General features: G+C 37.1%; 1 protein-coding gene and 3 long non-coding RNA genes across 5 annotated transcripts in view; 3 read left to right on the top strand and 1 right to left on the bottom strand.

Moving 5' to 3' along the window:
• Positions 1-5: 5 nt before the first annotated feature.
• LOC115928908 lies at positions 6-3,102 on the top strand. The gene is made up of 3 exons (XR_004066281.1): positions 6-43; positions 2,383-2,498; positions 2,777-3,102. It is a non-coding gene; the product is annotated as an uncharacterized LOC115928908 (long non-coding RNA).
• Positions 3,103-4,131: 1,029 nt separating this feature from the next.
• LOC115928911 lies at positions 4,132-5,520 on the top strand. The gene is made up of 2 exons (XR_004066284.1): positions 4,132-5,092; positions 5,137-5,520. It is a non-coding gene; the product is annotated as an uncharacterized LOC115928911 (long non-coding RNA).
• A 1,049-nt stretch (positions 5,521-6,569) lies between these two features.
• LOC115928913 lies at positions 6,570-11,888 on the bottom strand. The gene is made up of 4 exons (XR_004066287.1): positions 11,735-11,888; positions 9,267-9,382; positions 8,734-8,864; positions 6,570-7,056 (listed from the first exon to the last, which is right to left on the bottom strand). It is a non-coding gene; the product is annotated as an uncharacterized LOC115928913 (long non-coding RNA).
• A 2,495-nt stretch (positions 11,889-14,383) lies between these two features.
• Positions 14,384-26,240, top strand: part of LOC115919015 (activin receptor type-1-like) — a 39,339-nt gene continuing 27,482 nt past the window's right edge. The window contains exon 1 of one of the 2 annotated variants that reach the window (XM_030996993.1): positions 14,384-14,498. In XM_030996993.1, the coding sequence (XP_030852853.1) occupies positions 14,438-14,498 (61 nt within the window). In that variant the 5' untranslated portion in view covers positions 14,384-14,437. Of the gene's footprint in view, positions 14,499-25,764; positions 25,973-26,240 lie in introns of those variants that run through there. The other variant, XM_030996994.1, reaches the window with a different exon arrangement.

Raw genomic sequence — 26,240 nt, forward strand, 5'->3', positions numbered from 1 at the left:
ACACAGAGAGTGAGAGCTCGAGGTTTTCTTTGAAAGTTTGATGGTGAGTACAGCTGTAATTACGTTCAAATCTCGTAAATTGAATCATATTTATAAACATATCTGCTGTAGGTATGAATCTGCTGATTTGTCTGTACATTGTGAAGTGGTTTAAAATGGTTATATCTGATGAATTTAGGAGTAATCTACACTCGAACTTTTGATTCGTTATTTATCGTCGTAAGAATTATTGCAGCTCGATTGCCATCGTCACTCCTTGATCCTTGGCCCAAACTTTCGGGCGAGACCCTCTCTGAAAATTAGATACGAGTATAGGGTCTATAGGCAGATCACTTCACTAGCGCTAGCTGCATCAATGATCCAAGCTTTTTGTTACTTTTAGGTCCAACTGTTGAAAAACTACTTTCATAGTTAGGTCAGAAGAAAGTTAATAGCTAACACTAAAAAGCATGGTCACAGTTGACATGAGTTGTGAACAAGCGCCAAAATTTGGACCAGATACCGAGATAGACGAGTACGAGAGTAGGCCTAGAAAATTTGAGGCCTAGGCCTACAGACCAGTAATTAATTGGACTACCTGTGAACAGGCGCGGATCCAGGATTTCTTAGTGGGGGGGGGGGGCCCAAATTTGAAATTATGCAAGCCAAATATTGGTACATAATAGTGACACCGGCAGTGGCGAAATGAGCAAAAACCGGGAGGGGGGGGGGGGGGTAGACAAAAAAATCTGCACCACCCCACTCTTACATGCAGGTTCCGCTAGACGTTTCTCTAAGTAGGTGGGGGGGGGGGAGGTATTTACGATCGAGTAGAGCGTTGTGAAATTGGCGTGGTGTCTAAGGGCGAAGAACCTGCGGGGGTCAAGGGGTGGAACCCCCAGAAGCTCAGGGGTATTGGCATTTAATTGCGGTCAGATGAGCATATCAGCATACCTTATTTGTGACACTGGCAGGACACTAATTGGCGTCACTATTCTTTCTTTCTTTATGAATTTGCCATTGTCCCACAAACGCATTAAAAAGTATAATTTATTAAACATTGAGGAAAAATCTCAGAAAATTATGTCATTTCAGCAACATTTGTAAATCACCGGTAATCACCGGTATCGAATTAGAAATAAACCACGTTTGAATTATATTTGGGGGCCATCTGTCAACCCCCCCCCCCCCCCCAAGTCCCCTTACCCATCAGTACGCCAGTGCCCCACCCCCCGATCTACATGTAACTGATCTCCCCTACCTTTCTTCTTTCTCTTTTTTTCTTTCCCTTTCTCTCCTATTTCCCTTTCCTTTCCCTTCCTACTCTCTGTTTTAGGTTTGCTAGGGGGAAGCAAGGGCCTTTTGGCCCCCCCCCCCTCCCCCGATCCACACATTGTTGGCGGGATTAATCGCAACTGTTCTCCCCTTCTTATCACCCTTTTCTTTTCTTCTTCCTCTTTTTTGTTCCCTTTTAGCTCTCCTCTATCCCTTTCCCTTCCTTCTCCTTTTTTTTTTTTGGGGGGGGGGAGGAAGGAGGAGGCAAGGGCCTTTGGCCCCCCCCCCCCCTCAAACTTCAACTTGTTGGCGGGAAAATTGCAACTGATTTCCCCTTCTTTTCTTCTTCCTCTTTTTCCTTCTCTTTATCCCCTCTTTACTTTTTTTCTTTCCCTTTCCTTCCTTCTCTTTTATTTTTTGATGGGGGGAGGGGGAGAGGTTACAGCTGGGAGGCAAGGCCCTTTCGGCCCCCCGATCTCCTTTTCCCCATTTTCTTTTCTTCTTCCTCTTCTTTCTTTCCCTTTCTCTCCTTTTTCCCTTCTTTTCCTTCTCTCTCTCTCTCTCTCTTTTTTTTTTTTTTTTTTGCGGATGGGGTGGGGGGGGGGGGGGGCCAAGGCCCGCTCGGCCGCGCCTGTCTGTGAATGTGATACTCGTAGTCGTACAGAGTCTTGTAGCTATCTAACAAATTAAAATACGATCCCCCCCAAAACAAAATATTCAGTCTAGACTACATTGTATACAGGGATACGTATAGTGGTGCCTGTGTGTTTCTTAAACTCTTTGTTGGCTTAGCCTAATTTGCCTCTGCTCTAGGCTCTATCTTTGAATTTTTGTTTGCTGTAAACACGATTAAGTTTTCTCTGTCATATATAGATCTAGGTCCATACCTTTTTTGCGTTTTTTCACTTTGATAAAATGAACAGTTACGAGACATGCATCTAGATCATCTAGAGACTGTAGATCAACTAGATCTGGATGAAGGATGAAGGAGGGCTTTTTTGGTAAAGAGAAAATCCAAATTAAAATAGAACAGTTAATTCTGCAAATGCTCATCAATGTTTAAATGATCATGCTCATTTCCTTTTATTCTAAGAATTGAATTCCCCCCCCCCCCCCTCTCTTTTACAGGAAAATGTACAGAGACACTTGTCGCAGTTAATGCATGCAGTACCAAATGCTTGCTTTCTTGGAGTATGTGCTTGAAACAAGAATGTCCTGGAGAAAACAGACCACCACAAGAGAAGGTAAACATATTTACTTTTGATCTAACTTGATCTGTTTATTTTTTTTCAAGTAAAACAACATTTTGAAATGAGTGAGGTCAAGGCCAAGCTGGAGGGGATGCGAAGGGCTGGTTTGAGAAGTATGTATTAATGGGATGGCTATGTATGATTCCACATGAAAAAATTTGAGGCCTAGGCCTACAATGTACATGCAAGACATTTTTATGTTACAACAGAGATACATGTATGATGTAGGTATCAATGTTTTACTTTCATTCTCTTCTCTTTTCATTCAACAGACATACATGTACAGTATGGACTATGAAGTTCTACTTAGCCTCTTCAATGAACTGCTGGAGCTGCGACTGAGTATCAAAACCTTGGTATTATAAACTTCATAACCAGTGGCGGAGATATGTTGTTAGCCAGGGGGGAGGGGTCAGTGCCCCCCCCCCCCACTTTTTCAAGTACCCCCAGTATGCCCCTTTTATGGCCTTTTCACATAGGTAAAGTGCCATATTACTTTGACAAGTTCCCCTATAAATTTGTAAAATTGCCCCTTCCCCATTTCACCTCTGATAAGTGCCCCTTATCCTTCGACAAGTTCCCATTATTCTATGCAATAAGTGTTCATTTTCCATTCTCATAACTGCCCTTTTTAATCTCTAGTAAGTGCCCCTTTTCAACTACGAGAAATTCCCCTTTTCACTTTTGATAAGTGCCCCCTCCATCTCCTGATTAGTGCTCTTTTCATCTCTGATGAGTGTCCCATTTTGTCTCTAATAACTGCCACTTTTATTTGACACGCCCCCTTTTCCTTCCTAATAAATGCTCTTTTTTCTGATCATAAGTACCCCTTACCCTTCTCATAATTACCCCTTTTCATCTCTCATAAGTGCCTTGTTTACTTTAACATGTGCCTCTTTTCCTTTTTAATAAGAGCCACTTCCCCGTTTTCAGAATAGCCCCCCTTTCACCTCCAATAAATGCCCCTATTAAAATCTGATCTGCACCTCCCTTTTTGTTTAAGTTTTTAGTCAATGAAACTTAGACTAAAGGGTTATCAAGTATTCCCAATCACGTGAGAATTCCCATTCTCATAAGTGCCTTTTTTCATTCCTGGTGAGTGCCTCTTTCTGTAGGTCTAAGAAGTGCCCCATTTTCACCTCTGATAATTACCCTTTTTACATGACACATGCTCCTTTTCCCCTTATCCCTTTAGTGTCCCCTTTTCCTCTCATCATTAAACGCGCCCCTAATTTCAAGCGACTAAGAGTAACTTCCCCCAAAGCTCGCTCGCATTTATAGATGATATAATTACGTTACTTATTAAAGGTCTTTTCAGTCTTCCATTGTGAGAATGTGCTTATAACCCCATCAGGATTGGGTTTTCCCCTCTTAATAAGATGCAATTTTTTGTACTGCAATATCTTGTATAATAATAATAATAATAACCTAGACTTATATAGCGCATTTGATCTTCGAAGAAAATAGCAATGCGCTTTACAATATTACAATATTAATACAACAAAATTACACATAGCAACTAATTCATGAACTAAAGATATATATGTATGGTGTATAAAGAGAAACAAATGTTGAAATCGTCCCTGATAATGTAATCACAATGTAGGGGTATATACCATTGTCTAAAAAATGGATATTTTCGCTTTGAGATTCCCTTTTTTTCCAGAAAGTGCCTATTTTGTTGGTGCCCCCCCCCACTTTGGAAGACGCTCCGCCACTCCTGGGGGGACACATCAGTCAAAAGCGCGCACAGGGGGGGGGGGGGTTGAAGGGTAATGTGCCCCCCTCCGAAGCTGAATTTTTTAACCTGGATTTTGTCAAACTCCCAATAGATAAATATCATTCACAATTCTCTTCAAGCAGTACGTGTTACTTCACCTTGCAAGCAGTATGTTTAATTTTTTAATCACCTTGTATATTAGGCCCTGTATTTCAGCTCAAATTGTTTAGTGATTGTGGACAGGCGAAGCAGGAAAATAGAAAATTTGGCCTTCATACACACAACCACACCAGTGACACCATGAAACAGAAACACTATTACAATGATTACCGGTACTGAAACATAGTTTTCAAACTACCGAGGAGAGGTAACCAGGAACCAAGGTATAATACAATGATGCAATTTTACCCATGTTGTAGTAGTACATGGTAGTAGTATGGATATCCCGCCTCTTCTTTTATGCACATCCTTTCCACTGCTATCGCAAGTTTTAAAAAAGGGCCCAATGTCTGCATAACTAAGCAAGGTAGGAGTTCATTAAAAACATGATGTAAAACATTAAGTATATCACACTAAAGCATCTCAATCTGACAGCACGATGTGGAGAAAAGTTAATGGTGTAGATAAATACACAACAAATATGTTCATCGGCAGTCTAAGTCAAGCAATCATTTATAAAACTGAGGCTTTGCCAAGGCATCCATTTTAAGTATGTGTCTATAGGGCATTTAAGGTGTAGTCAAGTACTCAAGTTACCACCTGTCAGCCAAGATCAAACTTTTGGAATATAAGAGTTTTGGGGAGGGGTCATCTTTTATCAATTTCTGTTTATTGATAATAATTATAACATTTGGGAATGGGCCTATGAGTATGATTTATATATTGTATAAAACAAGCAACTGTTAATAAAAGGTCTGATATACCTTGGTGCGTGTGTGGACCACGGAGTAACCATCACACTAAAGGATGTTATATACTATTGTACAGTATTATTGTTTCTCTGGAAAAAATTGCAGTCATTGAGTCATAGGTATTTTTTTTTTTTTAAAGAAATGTTTTTATAATGTGTTTTATAATGAAGGATGAAGGTCATGATACAATACATTCCCTGGAGAAAAAAATAGTGCTCAGATTTAGCCTAAGTATGCTTTGTTGAATTTTTAAAGAAAAAAGTAATCTACAAATGGAAGTAGCAGATGAGGTCATTTGTGCTTAATATTTGACCATCAATGTTATAATCTGAAAACATATTAGTTTGTTGTAATAAAATGAATAAATTAAACATGTTTATTATCTTATATACAGTATTCCCTTCATATCTTTTCTTTTTAGTGTGCATATATGGTTGGATAAATAGAATCATATGTGGAAAAAATCTGGAAACAGAAGGTGAGAGTTCAGAGAGAGAGAGAGAGCAAAAGAGAAAGGAAAGGAAATGAGAGAACTGTTTAATGGTGAGAGATGTTGATGTCGTGAAAATGAAAAATTTATAATGCAGTGAGACAGCGAGAGAGAGAGAAAATTTTTTTAAAAATCCATCTTATAAATGCATTAATCGCCTCGCCGCAATGCGGCTCGTGGGCGATGCTCTGCATCGTCATAGGGACAACCCCCCCCCCCTTAGCAAAAAGCTAGATCCGCCCCCCCCCCCCCCCCCCCCCCCCCCTGATAGGCCCTGACAATGAAATCTGGAGAACATACAGTTTCACAAGGGCTGGACTACTCGGTCTCGTGGATCAAATAAAGAAATAATGGAAGTTATTATAAAAGTATGTTTTTCTCTCTTGTTATGATAATTGGAGAAAAAAACCCTGTTAATTAGATTATATTAGTTTTAGCTTCAACTGTTTGATATTAATATGCATGTGGGCACAAATAGCAGCAACTGCGGTAAGTGATATCTACGGTATTCCTTGAGCTGCGGTAAATGATCTTATTGTATATGCCACTTACTGGTTTTCCATAGACCTGTGCACAAATGTTATCATATAATGCTATTTTAAAAAAAAATTCAATAGGATGGTGTACAAATCGAATATATTATGCCATTCTTTCCACTTAACTTCATGTTATTCAATATCCGTGTCATTCAAACAATACAGGCAAACATTCCCTGATGTCATTAAGTTTACATCAATCTATCTTGCTTCTCTCCTTATAAACAAGCCATCTTCATTGGAATTCACATCCTGAATTCCAATGAAGATAGACACCTCTCTTGCATTGTACATGAAATATCCATTCACTGATCTCCGCACGAAGTACCCTCAATTTTACGCACAGAAAGCTCACACTAACCCGTAACCAAAACCACCCTGAAATGATGACAATATTCAAAAGATCAATTCATTTGTAATCAAGTGTAGATTTTAATTCATTTGATCCCTTGATAGTCTGGGTTCGGTATACCGAAACAGGGGAGGGAGCAGCTTGTGGCGTGGAACCATAAGGACCAACGAGGTTCTTTTGGGACATAGTTTATATAAAATTACCAAGCTGAAACCTACCCTAATACCAGTCACATAAATCAATGCTCAACTGAGTATTTGTTGCGTTTTCCTCAATCATGACTTGTTGAGTTTTGTGCAGAAGTGCTACAATCCATTGTTTGAGAATGTATATAGCGAGTAGTCCAAATCTGGAGGGTCGCAAACTCCTTCTCAACCTCCATTGTTACATCTTGATTCCTGAAGAGCCTTGTGATTTGAGATGAACTTGGGAGAAGTTCCCACGTCGTTTTGGAGGCACACGCTCCTTGTGCTGACTGCTCCTCTTCAGCAACTACTACAGACAAGTCCACTTGTATCTTTGTAACCAATTCCAATAAGCCAGCTGTTCATGAATAAAATGTTAATTGAAAGAAGAAAAAAAATCCAATATTGTTACAAGCACTTTAAGATCTAAAGCTGACATCACAAGTATATTTCTTTTTCTTCTTTCTTGTTGTTTTTCTTCTTCTAGTAATCTTTAAAGGGCTATTAGTTTTATATAAATTCACTGTTTGCTCAACAGGAGTACATTCCTTATTTTCTGTGCCAACGAGAGATCCCAGATTAAAATATTACTTCTCATTATGGTCTGAAATGAAATACCATATTGCCAAACATGTATTTTATTACTAATATACTACATGTCTGAGTAAAAGATCTAATCAAACATTCCGACCATTGTTTTAAAGACCGTCAATACTACTGGGCCAGAAGGGATTAGACCACCCAGCCAGGTCACTGACAGGTGGCTATCTCATCAACTGAGCTCTCAACTAACATAAGAGAGGATCATGGGGACCAACAGACACCGATTGGGGAAGTTTTCTATATAGAGAGAGCAAGTAGGACAGTGGGGCTTTAAGAATAGCAATTAGCATTCATAGAAATGGCATAGAATTTACATCCTTAAACTTTAAGCTTTGAAAACCTCGTTTTGATTTGAGTGTAACTTTTGAGTTATTAACAACCAAAAGTTTCCAGTGATTTGTTTTTGTTTCACTTTTAGTACACAAACATATTTTTCTTTATCACACTTGCAGGATATAATCATATAAGATAATTTGATGTTGTACTGCTAGCCTGCCCCCCCCCCCCCCCACCTCCCCCTCTATTATACGAGTGTGAAAAAAAATACAATTCTTTGTAGCCTTTCTTGATAACTAATCAAAATTTTGAACTTCAGTTAATGTTGTTTAAAGAATATATTATGAAAGTGAGATGGATTGCAGGTGGCAAGGGTGTATTGGTTGAGAATTGCAGGTAATAATTCATGCTCTACTATGAGCCAACTTACTTCACACACTATCATCTTGCAGCAGGGTAAGGTTTTTACAGAAATTTTAGAACTTGCAATGGGATGTACTTAAATATCAACTTTGTACAATAGCAGTATGTAGACAGGAATTTAGGATAACCTGACTTTGGGTCTGCCAATGCTTAACACAAGCTTTATTTCATCAAGATATGGTTATTGCTCAAGTTGTGATAGGGTTTTAGATTAGCTTTAGGGTTAATATTACGTTTAGCTATGGATCCAGGATTAAGATTAAGAATTCATTTTGTGTTACAACATAACCACTAAACAATAGAGCAGGTCGTAAAAATCAGATACACGTTTCACAAACTGGGGGTCAGCGTATTTTTAGTTTACTAATACAAAGGAAGATTTTTAAACTGCCAATGATGAGTATCAATACATACAGCTCCACCAGCACCTGGAAAATCTGATTGTACGACACTTGTTCCTCAAGACATTTGCTCAACATCAATTTCCTACACTATTATCCAAATACTTAACTTCATCCCGGGATCCAACACTAGACCTTACCCTATACCTAACCTCAATCCCAATTGCAACCCTCGGCCTAACCCTACACATTTGACAAATAAAGCCTTGAGCAGTCGTTGCAGGAGCAAATGTTTGGTCACTCGAAATGCCATGACAGGCTCACTTGCTATGACTTTATCTGTTTCTTTACCAGATTTAAAAAAAACCATTGTAATATTCATTATTAATTACCAGTCCATTGTGCTTTGCTCCTAATATGTCAGGCACAAGAGGCCATCGCTTTCAGGTAAGGGGCAGAACATCAAGAGTGGAACCTCAAGGCACCCCCTGATCTGTCAACAGGAAGCCCTCCTTCTCAATCCCTGGAACAGAATTATAAACAATTCAATAAATATTAACCAAATTTGAAATAAATAGCACTATTTAATATTTTAGTTGTCTTTAACGTTTACTTTTTCAGCAAAATTTGAAGGTCAATTTTTTATTATTTTTTTTTTTGCTTGTCGTTCCTTTTCATGTATTGGACCCCCCCCCCCCCCTTTCCCCCCGCACATGAGCTTAAAATGTTAATTCTAAAAAGAGAAACACTTCAGCAACGTGTTAGTAGACATGTGGATTCATACATAGCCATCCCATGAATACATACTTCTCAAACCAGCCCTTTGCATCCCCTTCAGTTTGACCTTGACCTCACCTATTCAAAATTTTGTTTTACTTGAAAAAAACTAAACAGATCAAGTTAGATCAAAAGTAAATATGTTTACCTTCTCTTGTGGTGGTCTGTTTTCTCCAGGACATTCTTGTTTCAAGCACATACTCCAAGAAAGCAAGCATTTGGTACTGCATGCATTAACTGCGACAAGTGTCTCTGTACATTTTCCTGTAAAAGAGAGGGGGGGGGATTCAATTCTTAGAATAAAAGGAAATGAGCATGATCATTTAAACATTGATGAGCATTTGCAGAATTAACTGGTCTATTTTAATTTGGATTTTCTCTTTACCAAAAAAGCCCTCCTTCATCCTTCATCCAGATCTAGTTGATCTACAGTCTCTAGATGATCTAGATGCATGTCTCGTAACTGTTCATTTTATCAAATTGAAAAAACGCAAAAAAGGTATGGACCTAGATCTATATATGACAGAGAAAACTTAATCGTGTTTACAGCAAACAAAAATTCAAAGATAGAGCCTAGAGCAGAGGCAAATTAGGCTAAGCCAACAAAGAGTTTAAGAAACACACAGGCACCACTATACGTATCCCTGTATACAATGTAGTCTAGACTGAATATTTTGTTTTGGGGGGGATCGTGTTTTAATTTGTTAGATAGCTACAAGACTCTGTACGACTACGAGTATCACATTCACAGACAGGCGCGGCCGAGCGGGCCTTGGCCCCCCCCCCCCCACCCCATCCGCAAAAAAAAAAAAAAAGAGAGAGAGAGAGAGAGAGAGAGAGAGAAGGAAAAGAAGGGAAAAAGGAGAGAAAGGGAAAGAAAGAAGAGGAAGAAGAAAAGAAAATGGGGAAAAGGAGATCGGGGGGCCGAAAGAACCTTGCCTCCCAGCTGTAACCTCTCCCCCTCCCCCCATCAAAAAATAAAAGAGAAGGAAGGAAAGGGAAAGAAAAAAAGTAAAGAGGGGATAAAGAGAAGGAAAAAAGAGGAAGAAGAAAAGAAGGGGGAAATCAGTTGCAATTTTCCCGCCAACAAGTTGTAGTTCGGGGGGGGGGGGGGGGGGCAAAGGCCCTTGCCTCCTCCTCCCTCCCCCCCCCCCCCAAAAAAAAGGAGAAGGAAGGGAAAGGGATAGAGGAGAGCTAAAAGGGAACAAAAAAGAGGAAGAAGAAAAGAAAAGGGTGATAAGAAGAGGAGAACAGTTGCGATTAATCCCGCCAACAATGTGTGGATCTGGGAGGGGGGGCCAAAAGGCCCTTGCCTCCCCCTAGCAAACCTAAAACAGAGAGTAGGAAGGGAAAGGAAAGGGAAATAGGAGAGAAAGGGAAAGAAAAAGAGAGAAAGAAGAAAGGTAGGGGAGATCAGTTACGTGTAGATCGGGGGGGGGGGGGGGGGGTGGGGGCACTGGCGTACTGATGGGGAAGGGGACTTGGGGGGCGGGGGGTTGACAGATGGCCCCCAAATATAATTCAAATGTGGTTTATTTCTAATTCGATACCAGTGATTTTTACAAATGTTGCTGAAATGACATAATTTTCTGAGATTTTTTCTCAATGTTTAATAAATTATACTTTTTAATGCGTTTGTGGGACAATGGCAAATTCATAAAGAAAGAAAGAATAGTGACGCCAATTAGTGTCCTGCCAGTGTCACAAATAAGGTATGCTGATATGCTCATCTGACCGCAATTAAATGCCAATACCCCTGAGCTTCTGGGGGTTCCACCCCTTGACCCCCGCAGGTTCTTCGCCCTTAGACACCACGCCAATTTCACAACGCTCTACTCGATCGTAAATACCTCCCCCCCCCCCCCCCACCTACTTAGAGAAACGTCTAGCGGAACCTGCATGTAAGAGTGGGGTGGTGCAGATTTTTTTGTCTACCCCCCCCCCCCCCCCCTCCCGGTTTTTGCTCATTTCGCCACTGCCGGTGTCACTATTATGTACCAATATTTGGCTTGCATAATTTCAAATTTGGGCCCCCCCCCCCCACTAAGAAATCCTGGATCCGCGCCTGTTCACAGGTAGTCCAATTAATTACTGGTCTGTAGGCCTAGGCCCTCAAATTTTCTAGGCCTACTCTCGTACTCGTCTATCTCGGTATCTGGTCCAAATTTTGGCGCTTGTTCACAACTCATGTCAACTGTGACCATGCTTTTTAGTGTTAGCTATTAACTTTCTTCTGACCTAACTATGAAAGTAGTTTTTCAACAGTTGGACCTACAAGTAACAAAAAGCTTGGATCATTGATGCAGCTAGCGCTAGTGAAGTGATCTGCCTATAGACCCTATAGGCCTACTCGTATCTAATTTTCAGAGAGGGTCTCGCCCGAAAGTTTGGGCCAAGGATCAAGGAGTGACGATGGCAATCGAGCTGCAATAATTCTTACGACGATAAATAACGAATCAAAAGTTCGAGTGTAGATTACTCCTAAATTCATCAGATATAACCATTTTAAACCACTTCACAATGTACAGACAAATCAGCAGATTCATACCTACAGCAGATATGTTTATAAATATGATTCAATTTACGAGATTTGAACGTAATTACAGCTGTACTCACCATCAAACTTTCAAAGAAAACCTCGAGCTCTCACTCTGTTCGGGTGACGTCATACATTAAATATGCATGCAGCGAAAGTCTTGTCTTCAGATCAGGCAATCGTACATAAAAACTTCCATCACAGATAGAAAAATTTCTTATTAAAATAATGAGGATGATTACAGTGATCAATCATTATAACCAAATCTGCATACAAATAAGAAGGAGAATAGTGATACAGAGACTTATTTACCGCACGTAGGATTTCTGATAAGAATGCACAAAGAACACAAAATGGAAAGGTGCCTGGAATAGAGGATAATAATATCAGTCAAGCTCATGAATATTCATATTATGGGCGTTACCAACCATTGACATTTGCATACACAATCGTTATTTAATATATAATGGAAATGCGCTTTTCATTATAATGGAAATGCGCTGTTCATTATATATTATATAATGGAAATGTGCTTTTCATTATATATTATATAATGAAAATACGCCTCTCATTATATATTATATAATTGAAATGTGCTTTTCATTACATATTATATAATGGAATGTGCTTTTCATTATATATTATATAATGGAAATACGCTTTTCATTATATATTATATAATGGAAATGTGCTTTTCATTATATATTATATAATGGAAATACGCTTTTCATTATATATTATATAATGGAAATGTGCGTTTCATTATATATTATATAATGGAAATACGCTTTTCATTATATATTATATAATGGAAATGGCTTTTCATTATATATTATATAATGGAAATGTGCTTTTCATTATATATTATATAATTGAAATACGCTTTTTATTATATATAAATAATGAAAGTGTGAATTGTAATTATTTATAAATAATGGCAATTATATATAAATAATGAAACGTTCTTTGTCATTATTTATAAATAATAAAAATGTGTTAAGAATTATATACAAATAAAAATGTACATTTTCTTGCATTATATGTAAATAATGGTTATTATTTGTTAAATAATGATTATATAACATATAATTTGTCTATATAATTGTTTTACAAACGGCGCCTCATATGCAACAAGATTAATATCAGTGTAACCTTTTCATTCTGTCATCAAGGTTTCCTCAGAAAAGTGCATCATTTCCTGAATATCAGATATTGTATATATTATTGTCTCCTTACAGCCTCAATCACAGTGTTATTTAATGTAAAAGCATATAAGCATTTGCCCATCTGGGTTTGGCAACTTCTTGTGCCCTTAGAATTATCTAATAGCTGCACCTCTGGGGATGTAGTATATTGAACACCATCTAACCTTTTCAGTTTTAAAGATGGCTTAAACCTTGCAAATTTTATGTAACATGTTCGGATTGGGAAATGCTCATCTCACTTTCTGAAGTATTGATATGACTGTGATGATGAAGGGGATGATGATGATACTAATCCTACTTATACTTCAGCTTCTGCTTTTACTCCCAACTACTACTACTACTACTACTACTTCTACTGATGATGCTGATGATGATAATGATAGTGAAGATATTTGTAATAATAATAACAATAAGAATACTAATGATAGTAATAATAAAGAGGTGTTCACACCTTTCTAACATGTATTTCTTACATGTGTTTTAATGCTTATAATTGATTTGTAATGTTTTGTTTGAAACATGAATAAATTATATTGAAATTGAAATTGAAGTATTTAATGATAATAAGAATATCACTATCAATGATAGCTACATTTATATTACAAACATCCCAGGGGATGCATCTTTACAGACCAGAAAACCTCAATTCATAGTGCCTACAAACCACTATTACTCTGGTTCTATCCCAGCTGCCTTCAAGGCGCTCAGAGCATTCAAGGAATAAATTCCTAACAGTTACCCATTTACTACACCTGGGTGAAGAGTGGAAAATGTACATCAATGTTTTGCCAAAGAAAATTGGTGCTACGGCGGGAATCAAATGGAGAGAGGGGAGTAAAAGAAGAGAACGAAAGAAAGAAATAGTGAGAGGAGAGACAAATTTGGGAGAGAGATAGAGGAGAGAGAGGGGGGAGAGAGAGAGAGAGAGGGGGGGGGAGGGGGGGGGGTGGTGAAAGGTAGATGCTGACCAAATAGAGCTATATAAAACAACTGACCACCGGATAAAAATATGATCATAAACAGGCCTATCAAGCAATGTTAATTTCATGACTTCGAGTATGTCGCCCTCTTTGGATTACTATTTGGCCCATCTGGTTTGACCTTGGTTTGACCAAACAAAATGGGGTTTTTTTCACATCAAAAGAGTACTTACGAGCAAAACTTTAAAAAAAAGTAAAACACTTTATAAAATCTCCATTGTAAAACAAATACCGAGATTTCTACTTGCAATTAAAAGGAAAGATAACGATGTGTACAATCAAGGAGAACAGATTTTTCCAGAGGGAGGTGAATGTTTATGTCCGCAGACATAACAGCCCATATTGACGCCAGGGTGCCACCATTTTAGATAAATGCAAAGTTTTTGTTTTAATTTTTATATCCATTCAACAAATAAAATCATAATATTTCAAAACATCTCCTTTAAAAAATATTCATATAATTATCAAAATTATTTGTATTTCTTTTCTAATTCAAATAAGGAGTTTTATGACAATATATCTGATGTAAATTATGATCACTAGCAGGAATGGACCCGCACATTTGGCAACAGATGTAGTTCTCGACAGTGATGCGAAAATGGCGACGCGACGACTAGAATTTATTTTTATACTTTTGGCCTTAAAAGTAGACTTTTTCGGTATGTATGAAACTTTAGATTTTAGAATACCGTAGTTTGAAATATATTTATTATAAATTTTTATGTGATACTAGATATTATGTGAATGAAACATGTCTTAGACCGCGATGTTTTGAAGGGTTTGTTTGTTGATGAACAGCTGAAGTCTCGCAATCAGTGCCGAGGTCTAGCCGACCGTCATGGCCTCGCAGCGGCTCAGGCGCCGATGAACTGAGCACTGACGCTAAATTGAGATGGTCGGCATAGGCCATAGCATAGCTGCAGATGATCATCATATTTGTGTGTCATTTAATTGCTGAACCAACAATCACTATGAATCTATGAGTAACAAAAGGAAAAAAAGAATAGGGAAGGTATAAATGCAGTTAGAGTGCTTTAACTCAAGGGAGCTCCGACGCCGATGCAGATGCAGATTTTGAAAACGATTCAATCAACGGGTTGGGTCACATTTTTTCGCAATGTGAGCTAGACCCCTAGTTATTAAAATTTTGACTTACAATGTTTTTCGACTCCACTGGGCATCTTTCCAACCACTTGAAATTATTTTTTGAAGAAGTCTTCGATGGGATAAAGGGTGATTCTTCGTCCTAACCAGACGATTCATCAGTAGGGGCGCTGGTCCGAGAATAAGGATCATCTGCATTTTCGCAGATGTTTCATATTTTTGAACGGTGCGTTAAACAAATTCCTCAATGATTTTCTTGACCATTTATACATTGAATTTGTACATCCTAGGTAAGACGGACAACCCATAAAAGTAGACGGTGAACTAGGATTATTTTCCATTTTTTGCATCGCCAGTGGGCGGTTCGGGAACCCGAAACCCGCAGAGCGCCGATGAAAAAAAAGATGATCCTTGTTTTTGTGGACGCATTTTGTCCGCGCTTATGAGGACGATCCTCATTCTCGGACCAGCGCCCCTACTGTTCATCCATGTTGTATTGCGATTCAACATGGCAAAGAGAAAGTATGCGGTAGCGGCGGAGCAAATATGAATATTCCTGATATAGAGCGCTATTTGCTCAAAATTGCTGAATATGCAAGAGGTTCTGTCTTTTTGATTCAGGCAATTTCGAGTGAACAGCGCTCTATAATTTGCTGCGCCGCTACCGCTCATGCGTACTGTCTCATGTTGACTTGACGATACAAATGGATGAATCGTCTGGTTAGGATGAGGAATCACCCTTTAACCCATCAAAGACTTGTTCAAATTATAATTTCAAGTGGTTGGAAAGATGCCCAGAGGAGTCGAAAAACATTGTAAATCAAAATTGTAATTACCACCTCTAAACATTGCAAAAAATGTGAGCCAACCTGATGTTTGAATTGCTTTCAAAAGCTGGCTCTGGAGCTCTGACGCCTTCAGCATCAGTGTCGGAGCTCCCTGGAGTTAGAGTAGAATGGACGCTTAATAAATTGATTAGTAACTCTTCGGTGGGCTTGTTGTCTGACTCCAGAGTCAGACAGACAGACAGTCGGTGCAGTGCAGTGTGTCTGTGACTAACCTGACAGATGCCCTAGAAAGTAGAAGAGACAATGCTTTAGGCTCTCTTCTACATGTATGATACCTTTGTTTTAAATTCACCTTGGAATACGCTTTTGCAAATTAGCATGTTTTTTAGTAAGCTTATTTGTAGTGCACCTGTATTTAATACTAGACTGTAGACAGAAATATTTGACCGTCTGGGGGTCGTTACATGAAATCAATTCTATGACACTCATATTCTTGTCCTCACTTATGGAGGTGTCAGGAAGCATGATAAACCATGATAAGCGTCAAATTCATGAGATTGATACTTTCGGCTAAAAAATATAGTCTTTGTTACGATTCATCAGATTTAATCCTGAATTACCAAAAGTGATTATGAGGCTTTATATTTCACTCAAAGTTTTTAAATTAGTAAAATTCTAAAATAGTGGTAGCACAATTGATACAACCATCCAATTTGCATGAAACATGTGTTACTGATGACATCTAAGAATTTGTATAATTGAAGAAACTTGAGGTTGCTTTGGCGACGATTTAATCAAAATTTGCAAGTTAGAGAATATCGAAAGAAGATCAATTAATTTTATTTTATTTCTACTTAAGAAAACAAGATATTTTATGACTCAATATTTTAATGTTAATTTAACAAATATTTATGAGATAAGATTTGTATGAAGGTAATGCTTGAAAATGGAATATATCTAGAGAAATACCTACACTTATTTTTTTGTCATTTTCATGGGTCTTTGCTCTGTAATTACAGACTGTTTGACCTTTGGCGATTTTTCTATGGTAGACTGATGTATGTTTATGTACAAATAATCTTATTTACTTGTAAAGACTTTAAAACCTTATGTGGACAGTTTGTTTGTTTTTATAATAATTTTATGTTAACACCAATAAGAACTGATCAGTGAAATGAGAGCTTGAAGATCAAGAAATAAGTTTTAAAATAAATTTCCATAGACTAACTTAAAGTTAAAGTTGCCTGGAGATGGCGTTCTAAAAAATATGACAGGTTTAAAGGCGCAACATACATGTATATTGCAATTAATTCTTTCATTGTCACAAATTCTTTGTACCTGCTTTGGACTTTTGGAACAATGTAATTCAAGTAAAATGATGATTATTTACATGTACTGACTGTAGGATAATACGGTTCGAGCTGAATGATTGGTTTGCCTACCCTTTCATCTTATACTCAATTGTCTAGTCATTTTTGTATATTTCAACTTCAGGATGTGTCACAATACAATGGACCGTTCGTTGCCTCTTTCTTGCCTTCCTCTGTATTTCTTGACTGTCTTCCTATAGGCTTACAATGTACATCACAGCCCTGAATTTGTACTTAATTTCTTTTATCATTGGGGCTTGATTTAAACTTTTGCTCTGTAAAATGCAGATACATGTACATCTAAAAGGCCAAATAAAACACATTCCATATTCCCTTTTTTGTGTAGTATATGTGTGAGGAGAGTGTGATTGTGAAAGTATGATTTTTCCCCCTCAGACAAAAAGACAGACATACACATTCTGCAGGGTCAGTTTCTTTCTTTCTTTTAATTTGAAAGACAAAACGAGGGGAAAAGAGAGGCAGATCAAGGAATAGAGAGGTTTGAAAAAGTAGAATAAGTTGTATGTAGCCTCACTCCTTGAGCATCTACGATGATGTTGGTGATGGTAATAAGTCTGCATTCTTGTTAGATTTATTGAACTAAGACTTTCGTGAAATCTTGTACACCTGTAGGTAAACAAAATATTTCTTGTTTCTTGTCCCATCCTCCTTCTTATTTTCAACCTTCCTACTTTCAACCTTCCCTTAATTTTATTATTATTATTATTATTTTTTGTTTAATATGAGGACATCTAGACATTGGGGTCAACAAATATCATTAATGTGTTGCAATTTCACCTTGATTTGTGTTATAATTGACCTCATGTCACAAATAGTATTTGTTGTATGTAGAGAAATAATCTCAAATAAAAATCCAGATGAGAAACTAGGAATCAATTTTACTTTGCTTTATTTGTCTGGTAGAGCAGTTCTGCACAAAAATTGAGAAAAAATTGATTAATGGACTCTCCTGTCTGACACGCATTTGAAAAGTGTGATGCCAACCCCCACCACTGCCTTTTTTAGCATGTTTTTTGTTCAGTACAGTGTTCATTTATCCTCATTCTTTATCAAGTTTTTGTTAGTAACAAAATAACAATTCTTGAAACCTGTGATTTACTACACAATGTCCCATGAGGCAGTGTTCAGAACTTCAGACAAGTCCAAATTTCTTACTTTATCACAGCAAGTTTTGAAAGTCTGAAAGAGGGACTTTATCACAGCAAGTTTTGAAAGACTGAAAGAGGGAGTTCGGGAGCTAGGTAACAGGTGCCAGTCAGAGTATGAGATGAGTGATGAAGAGAGGCTCTAGTGAGACAACAGGAAGCTAAAGGGAGGGGGAGGGAGGGGTAAGGGAATGATAGAACGCAGGAAGGAGGGATCAATCAGTCGCCTCCTAGAAGAGGTTAGAGGTCATTTTCATGATTGTTTTATCAGCAATGACTCCTTTACATATGCTGCTTCTATGTGCACATAGTACATACTAGTCGACTTTGTGTTATTGTATGGTCATAGCAATTTATATGGAGAAAGGGAAGGTTTTCTGCAAATATCTTGAAGTTCAAATGTTTTCATTATTTTTTTAAGTATACATGTAGGCCTGTTTGTACATGTGTCTTCTTGAACATTAATAATTGACATTAATCTGTGTACGGTATGTAATTTTGGATCATACTTTTCTATTCTCCCCTTCCTTTGTGATGTTGGAATACCATGAAAACACTAGAGAGAGTAAAAAGCTTTGGCATTGCCCATTGTACTTGGAGATTGACCTATGACCTAACTCTCCTGTTATCCTTCTGTTTCGTAAGGATGGTATTTCAATCATCTTTTATAGCAGCTGTTTTCAAACAGTTGAGGTTTCCAGAAATGAGAGTTCTCTTTATTTTTGTATATTTCTTTGACACTAGTGCCAAGTTTTAGTTATTGTGTGTGATTTTGTTTTTGTTATGATTTATGAAGAAAAGAAAAATAGTAAGGAAAACAAAATCATCAGCCATTTTTTCATTTATTTTTTTTTTTTTACGGAGGATGAACATTTATAGAACCCAACACACCCCAAAAAGAAGTTATGATTGTTAGTTACATGTACATGTGTATATTTCTTTGGTTGAAAGTGGTTGAATTGTGCATATAGTAATGGGTAGGTATAGGCAAAGGCTTATTGAAAACAAGCGAGGAGTATGAATTGTTAAATTAAGATATGGCGTGGTAAACCACTGCGAAAAACACTCACCCTGAATAAGAGTATTGCGAATATGCTTTTATATAACCCTGTATGAAATATATCTATTCTATAACAAAGAAAAGGAAACTTTATGAAAAAAAATGAACAGAGCAAATTGAAGAGGAGCACGCAAGATATTAGTCACAGTGTTGCCAAAACATATTTCACTTATGACAACTTCATACATGCTGCTTTCTTGATTTTAATTGGATATTTGCTCAACTTTCACTGATCTGTTCTTCTTATTTTTCTGCTTCTATTAATACAAACTTAATACCAGGGTGGACTTCACCTTTAAATCTTGTAGATGCCTAGATTGAACTCTCTTCTCTCTCTCTTATTGGTGCGTTTGTTTCAAGACCTGTCATCTGTTGAATGATGCTATATCCTGCTTCCTCAAAGGTCAAAACATGACTACTTGTTTGTGTGATGTGTGGATGTATGTGCAAGTCAAATTTGCAGACGAGAATGGGTCAGAGGAACATAATTTATCATCACGATATATACCACTTTTGTTTCTTTGTTTTTGTCTCGCCTGCGTAGCAAAAAGCGAGACATAGGCGCCGCTTTTCCGGTGACGGCGGCGGCGACGGCGACGGCGACGGCGTCAACATCAAAAACTTAACCTAAGGTTAAGTTTTTGAATTTTTGGTATAATTTTTAAAGTATAAGTTCTTAGTCAATGAAACTTTGACTATAGGGTAATCAAGTATCCCCAATCATGTGAGTAGAATTTCAGATCACAAAGTCAAGGTCAAAGGTCATTTCAGGTCAACAGACTTGGACTATGTTGTAGCATCATCATCGAAAACTTAACCTAAGGTTAAGTTTTTGAATTTTTGATATAATTTTGAAAGTATAAGTTCTTAGTCAATGAAACTTGGACTATAGGGTTATCAAGTCTCTCCAATCATGTGAGTAGAATTTCAGGTCACTAAGTTAAGGTCAAAGGCCATTTAAGGTCAACAAACTTAGACTTTGTTGTGGCATCAACATTAAGATTTTCAAAATGCTTCTTCTTCGTTATTTTTCAACCGATTTTGATTCTGATTGTTTCATATGATAGGGCTAGGAGGGGATTTAAAATTTCTACACAGAATCGTGAAATTCATTATCTATGCTAATTTATGCAAATTTATTCGAAATCACAAAAAAGGCTTCTCCTTCATTTCTTGACCGATTTTGATTTGGTTTGCTTTATATCGTAGAGCTAACTTTGGTACACTAACCTTCTATTCAGAAATTGTTCTCCATTAATTAATTATGGTAATTTATGCAAATTTATTCCAAAAATAACAAAAATTGCTTCTTTTCCCTCATTTCTTGACCGATTTTGCCTTATCTGGTAGAGCTAAATTTGGAACAATAAACTTCTACACAGAATTGTGAGATTTTGCTCCATTGATTATTTATGGTACTTTATGCAAATGAAATGAAATTATGTCCCTTCCAGGGCATCAAATTTCTATTTTTGACCAGTTCAAAAGTGTACCACATAAAATTTACGATATTTGTTGTTGTGAGGTGCGGATGAGCGCTACGTCATTGACGTTCTGGTTTATCATATTGAATTGCGTTATGCAGGCGAGACCGCCGAGAGCGTTTCCCTTGTTGTGTTTCTTGTGAACATTTTGAGCTGCTGGCCTAATGGGTAGTTTGTTTATTTCTTTATCTTATTGAGCCATATTGGCATATTATTTTGTATTTCCAGTCAGTTATCTCTTTCTTTCTTGAATTAAATGTTTAAAATCTTTTGCTCTGGACTGCTTTTCATTTCCAGATGGTTCAACTAAATCAGTTTCAGTTACTTCTAAGTTGTCGGGTTTACTGCCAAAGAATCATCCTTATGCCATTTTTATGTAGGATAATAGCCCATATAGATGTACAGTAGTTAGATTAGGAAATCTCAGTTTAATATTGTAAATGATTAATTGTTTAGAATTTTTCACAAATATCACATCCGAAAGGTATACAGCAACCTACTTTGTTAATGATATCAACCATTAGCAGACCCTTGTGATAAGTTTCCATGATATTTGTACCAGTATTGCGCACTGTTAAAAGGGTCATAAAGGTTTGTTGTGAATAGTAGTCCAGTAGTATAACTCCATTGATAGTGGTTGACTAGGTCTGGTGAATAGAGAGAAAGAGAGAGAGAGAGAGAGAGAGAGAGAGTATGGTGCTCCCTCCCTCCAAACAACTGGCTTTCAATAGGACTTAGTATTGATGCCTCTGCTGGCGCCACTATTCCATTCCATTGCATTGGCTGTGTCTCCCCTCGTTTCCTCAATTAGATAGTAGTAGTGACAGTCTCAATGAAGTACCTTCTCTGCTAGCCCCCAGGGCAGTCAAACCAAGATATATTCCATAAATATTTCCTTTGTTTATCTTGCATAGATTGCTATTGAAAGTTCGCAAATGGTTTTAGTGATTTTGTGATACATAGATTTTTATTATTTTTTCAACAATACATACTATACATGTATTTAAGTCAAATTTTTCATGAAAACATTTTTGGAGTTTGACAGAGACTCAAATAATCGTTGAGTTGTTGTTATTGCGATAACCCAGGTACTTCTCAAAGATGCTTGTATACATTGTCATGTCAGCTCTCTTTGACATGTTTTTAAATCTGCAACTTAATAATTCGTGGAATTTTTTTAAATGAAACCCTCCTGAAATGCAGCATATCTCAGACTGTTAGCTCAACTTGTGACTCTTGTATCATATATATCAATTGAATTCAATATAAGACTTGTATATCTAGTGTAACAACCTAACATTGAATATTAGAATATATATTTCCCATTATTTCTGGTACAATCTTTAGTCTAGAAATAAATGAGATAGTTAATTAGATATCCCATATTTTTTAATATGACAAAGTAATCCATAAATCAAATTTCAACACCACACAATATTTTCACCATTGTACTGACATCACAAACGGCAACGTTGTCTAGGTTTCATGGCAATGATACACTTTCAAATGGTCAATGACTCTCCTTTATCTAGGGGAAGAGTCTTCATATTGTAACCATTTTATATATTGCCTGAAGGAATCGAACAATAGTGGTTTTGAGGTTTCTAGAAAACCAACAAGCACTTCTGTGATGGTCATTAATTTAGAGAGTTTGACACACAAAGCTTTCATGTGAATGTATTAAGATACCCAAGACTGATTATTGAATATTAATGCTCCCATCTCATGGCTCAGGCAGTCAGTCTGTCTGTCTCCGCTTTGCTTCTATTCCTCTCTCTCTTTCTTTCTCTCACTTTGCCCTATATTCATTGATGGAGAGTGTAGCTAGGAGCGATCATTGTTCTATTGTAACATTTCCGGTGCCGGCAGACGAGCGAGTGTGATCCTAACATTATGGTCTTCATTACCAACTACAAAGATCTTGCAAGGAACATGATATCTGAGCTGCCTCAAATATCATACCATTTCCATTCCATATTTGGTTATCTGAACTCTGAAGATTGTCAGTAGATTTGATGTACATGTAGACTCACATCATTCATCAGGTAGCTTCCGTATGACTTGACTAGAGTTGTGAGAAACTGAGAATTGGATATCTTCATTGCAAATCGAAACAGCATTCAAAGGACTCAGAAACTTTGAATACATAGATGTATGTGATGGATCTTATGTGGATAAGTGTGATTTATCTTCATATTTCTTTTATTTTGGTGGTTTCATTACCTACTCAGTCATCTGACAGTAAGTAGAAGATAACAACTTTTAATAGGTATTCATTTCAATTCAAATCATTGCCGAAAAATCATATTCTGGTTCTAATTTGATGATGATATTGACACCTATCTCTCTTTTTGTTTGTTTTTAATGTTTTATTTTTTATTTTTTTAAATATGGACAGTAACTGTAGTTGTACAGGTGTCAGGTGTTCCTTGATGGTGCCATAGAACCATATTATTGTGTGTTATATTCAGTGTAGGAATCATTTGAAAGTATTAATTGTGACGATATGATGTAGGAATGAAGGGATGGATGGTAACTTGGATGGATGGATGTGAAGAGAGGAAGAAAGTTGAGCTTGTATGGTGTGGTTGTGTATGCACAGGTGGTGCTGCTTCACAACCTATCTAGGTCATGTTTGAGAAGTAAACCCTCCCATCATTCATAGAATACATATCCATCATTCAACACAATGTAATGGGCTTGATGACAGGAGCTTATCGCTACAATGTAGTCCCATCTACTTTAAAGGATTGGTGTCTTTTATGACTGCAATATGTAGTCCTATCTATGTGGACATGTACGTTAAATGACTTCTGACTTGTATTGCTAACTGCATGTATTCCTATCTTCTATTATGTTTGCAGGCTCTTATAGGTATCAGTCTGCTCAGTTAGATAGCCTGTGAAATTTGTACTCTGGTTTTATCAGATGTTTCAAATTGGGATGGAATAGCATATATATAGGCCTACACTAAAAAAATGACTAGAAATAAGCAATAAAAGGAAACAAGCTACTTGGTTTACCTGTTGTGTGCATATAATTAAGTATAGTTTGTGTCATTGTTAGGCATAACTACATGTAAGCCTTCTGTGTTTCATACGTTTATGCTGAAGCAGGAAAATACAATTAGTGATGTATTCCTTTAACAAGCATACTACAAAGTAGTTTCCTTGGGATGTTTATGAGGGTAATGTTTGCACATCTTTGTCTGTCTATACACTCAAGATAATACAACTCTGTTCAGCTTTCATTTGGCTATACAGGGGGACAAATGAGGAAAAGTATTCTACAAATACACCATGTTGAATCAAGGGGTCTAAATGGTGTTTGTTAGGTCTTGACCTTGGTCCTCTATGATGTGTGTACTGATCAAACTCAAACTTACCCTCTCTCAATCAGATCTAAATCATGTTTAGAGTTATGTTTTCGTTACCTTTGGAAATCAAACGCTACATGAATCACGTTTTAATGTTGTATTTATTTAGAAATGGGAACTAAGAAAAGAAATTTCATATACACCCAAATTACATTAAGATACTGAAAGAAAGAGAGCACATTGTCTTTAACTCCCACAGGTCATCAAGCAAGACTTGAAGCTAGCAATAAAAACTCAATTTAATCATTTTACATGTGATCTCCGAGAAATTGTATGTTGCAGGTTTACAGTAGATCAAGAGGATAAAGAAGATAATCTAAATTGACCCTAAAAAAGGTGTAGTATTGCAATAAAAAGCAGAGTATTAGACAAGGACTAAAGTATGTGTCTGAACACAGAGTAACCTGTTTGCCGGGACTAAAGTATGTGTCTGAACACAGAGTAACCTGTTTGCCAGGACTGCTCCGATTCTCTCACACCTTGGTTGCTGAGTTCCTGTGTAAATTGAAAGCTTCAACCAATCAGGGCAAACCTTGAATAGTCTTGTATATCAGACCTGATTTCAGTCCTTGGAGGTCACTCTGAGATTCAAAGCAGTATTCTTGCTCTCTTCACATTGGCTTTTACCATATTTTTTTACCATATTTTTGAGCAAGATATTGAGAAGTGTTGCGATAGGAATTTCAAGTATACACACATACATGTATGTACATTAAAGGTAAAGACCAGTATTGGAAACGCCCCAATTTCAAAAAATGAAATGAAAGCTCTCATTACCAATCATGTGAAAGAATATGTTTTGACTAATACATGATGATAAAAAATTTGCCGGAAACCGCCTACTAATTCATATATTTGGTAAGTTTGTTTCTCTCATGGTCTGTGAGAGATATACATGTAGGGTAGTTCCATATACATCTTTCTGTGTATAGTGCTTGTAACTTTACGAAGACTGGGCCAAATTTCTTATCATTTTGATGATTCCAGAACCTTGCAGATGCTAGATGCTAGATGATTAACCTTTTCTGATAGATTCCACAATGTTTCTTTCACAATGCAATCGCATGACCATAACTGGTCTTTACCTTTAATATTATCAATGAAGTAAAACACACCTGTTTAAATAGTTTATAATGCTAAATTTTATTTTTTAGGTCTATTTGTCTAATATATGTTTGAAAATACTGTTAATAACCAAAATAATCCGCACAGCAGCACCAGGACCATCTTTTCTATAGAATGCTAACAATACCTGTAATTGTAGTGATAACTTTTCACTACCCTCCTATGGTATATTGATTGATATAGGGTTGTTTGTAATTTTAGAGAGCTGGGATCTCCATGTACATGTACATCTACAATATACAATTCCCTCTACCTCTACAATGAAAAGTGTAGAGAAATAATTAAAATATACATGTACATTGTACATGCACATGTAGTTAGATATGACTAGGCCTGTAGTATTCCCTAAGAAAGGTAGGCCTAATTCAGCCTTGGTGGGTCTGCATGTTGTAGACTAGTTGTAATGAATAAGGAGAGTGTATGGCCAGCCAGTCATGTCATTGTGAGGAAGGGACCAGTTAGTGAGTTAGCGAGGGTTAGGTCATTCATTCGGTCCCTCATTCAGTCTTAGTAGAGCAGAGCATGGCACTTGTTTGCAGGTTCTATCCTATGGGAGTCTGCCCTCTTTCATAATTTCTCAGCTTTTATCTGAATTTCTACCGAGGATTTTTACCCCTTTTGGATTTACAATCATGAGTTTGCCTGGTCATCTTACAGGTGGTGAGTTACAGCAGTTTTCTTTGTGGTGTTCTTGGTCTTTTAATTAGCAGTATATTATTTCCTGTATGTTCCAGAAGTGAAAGTGAAAGTGGTCTACAAGCAAAATCAGGCCCTTTTCCAGGAATTGTCATACATCTGAAATCAAAGTTTGTGGATATCCTGATCAAGTGTATGGCATACATGTAGGCTTGTGGAAACAAAGAAACAAAAAATGACAATTTAGCTATCAAATACATAGCAGACATAAATCATATAAAATTGTTATTTT

The sequence above is a fragment of the Strongylocentrotus purpuratus genome, unplaced genomic scaffold (genome assembly GCF_000002235.5).
Source record: "Strongylocentrotus purpuratus isolate Spur 01 unplaced genomic scaffold, Spur_5.0 spur5_contig_857, whole genome shotgun sequence".
NCBI classification, from domain to species: Eukaryota; Metazoa; Echinodermata; class Echinoidea; order Camarodonta; family Strongylocentrotidae; genus Strongylocentrotus; species Strongylocentrotus purpuratus.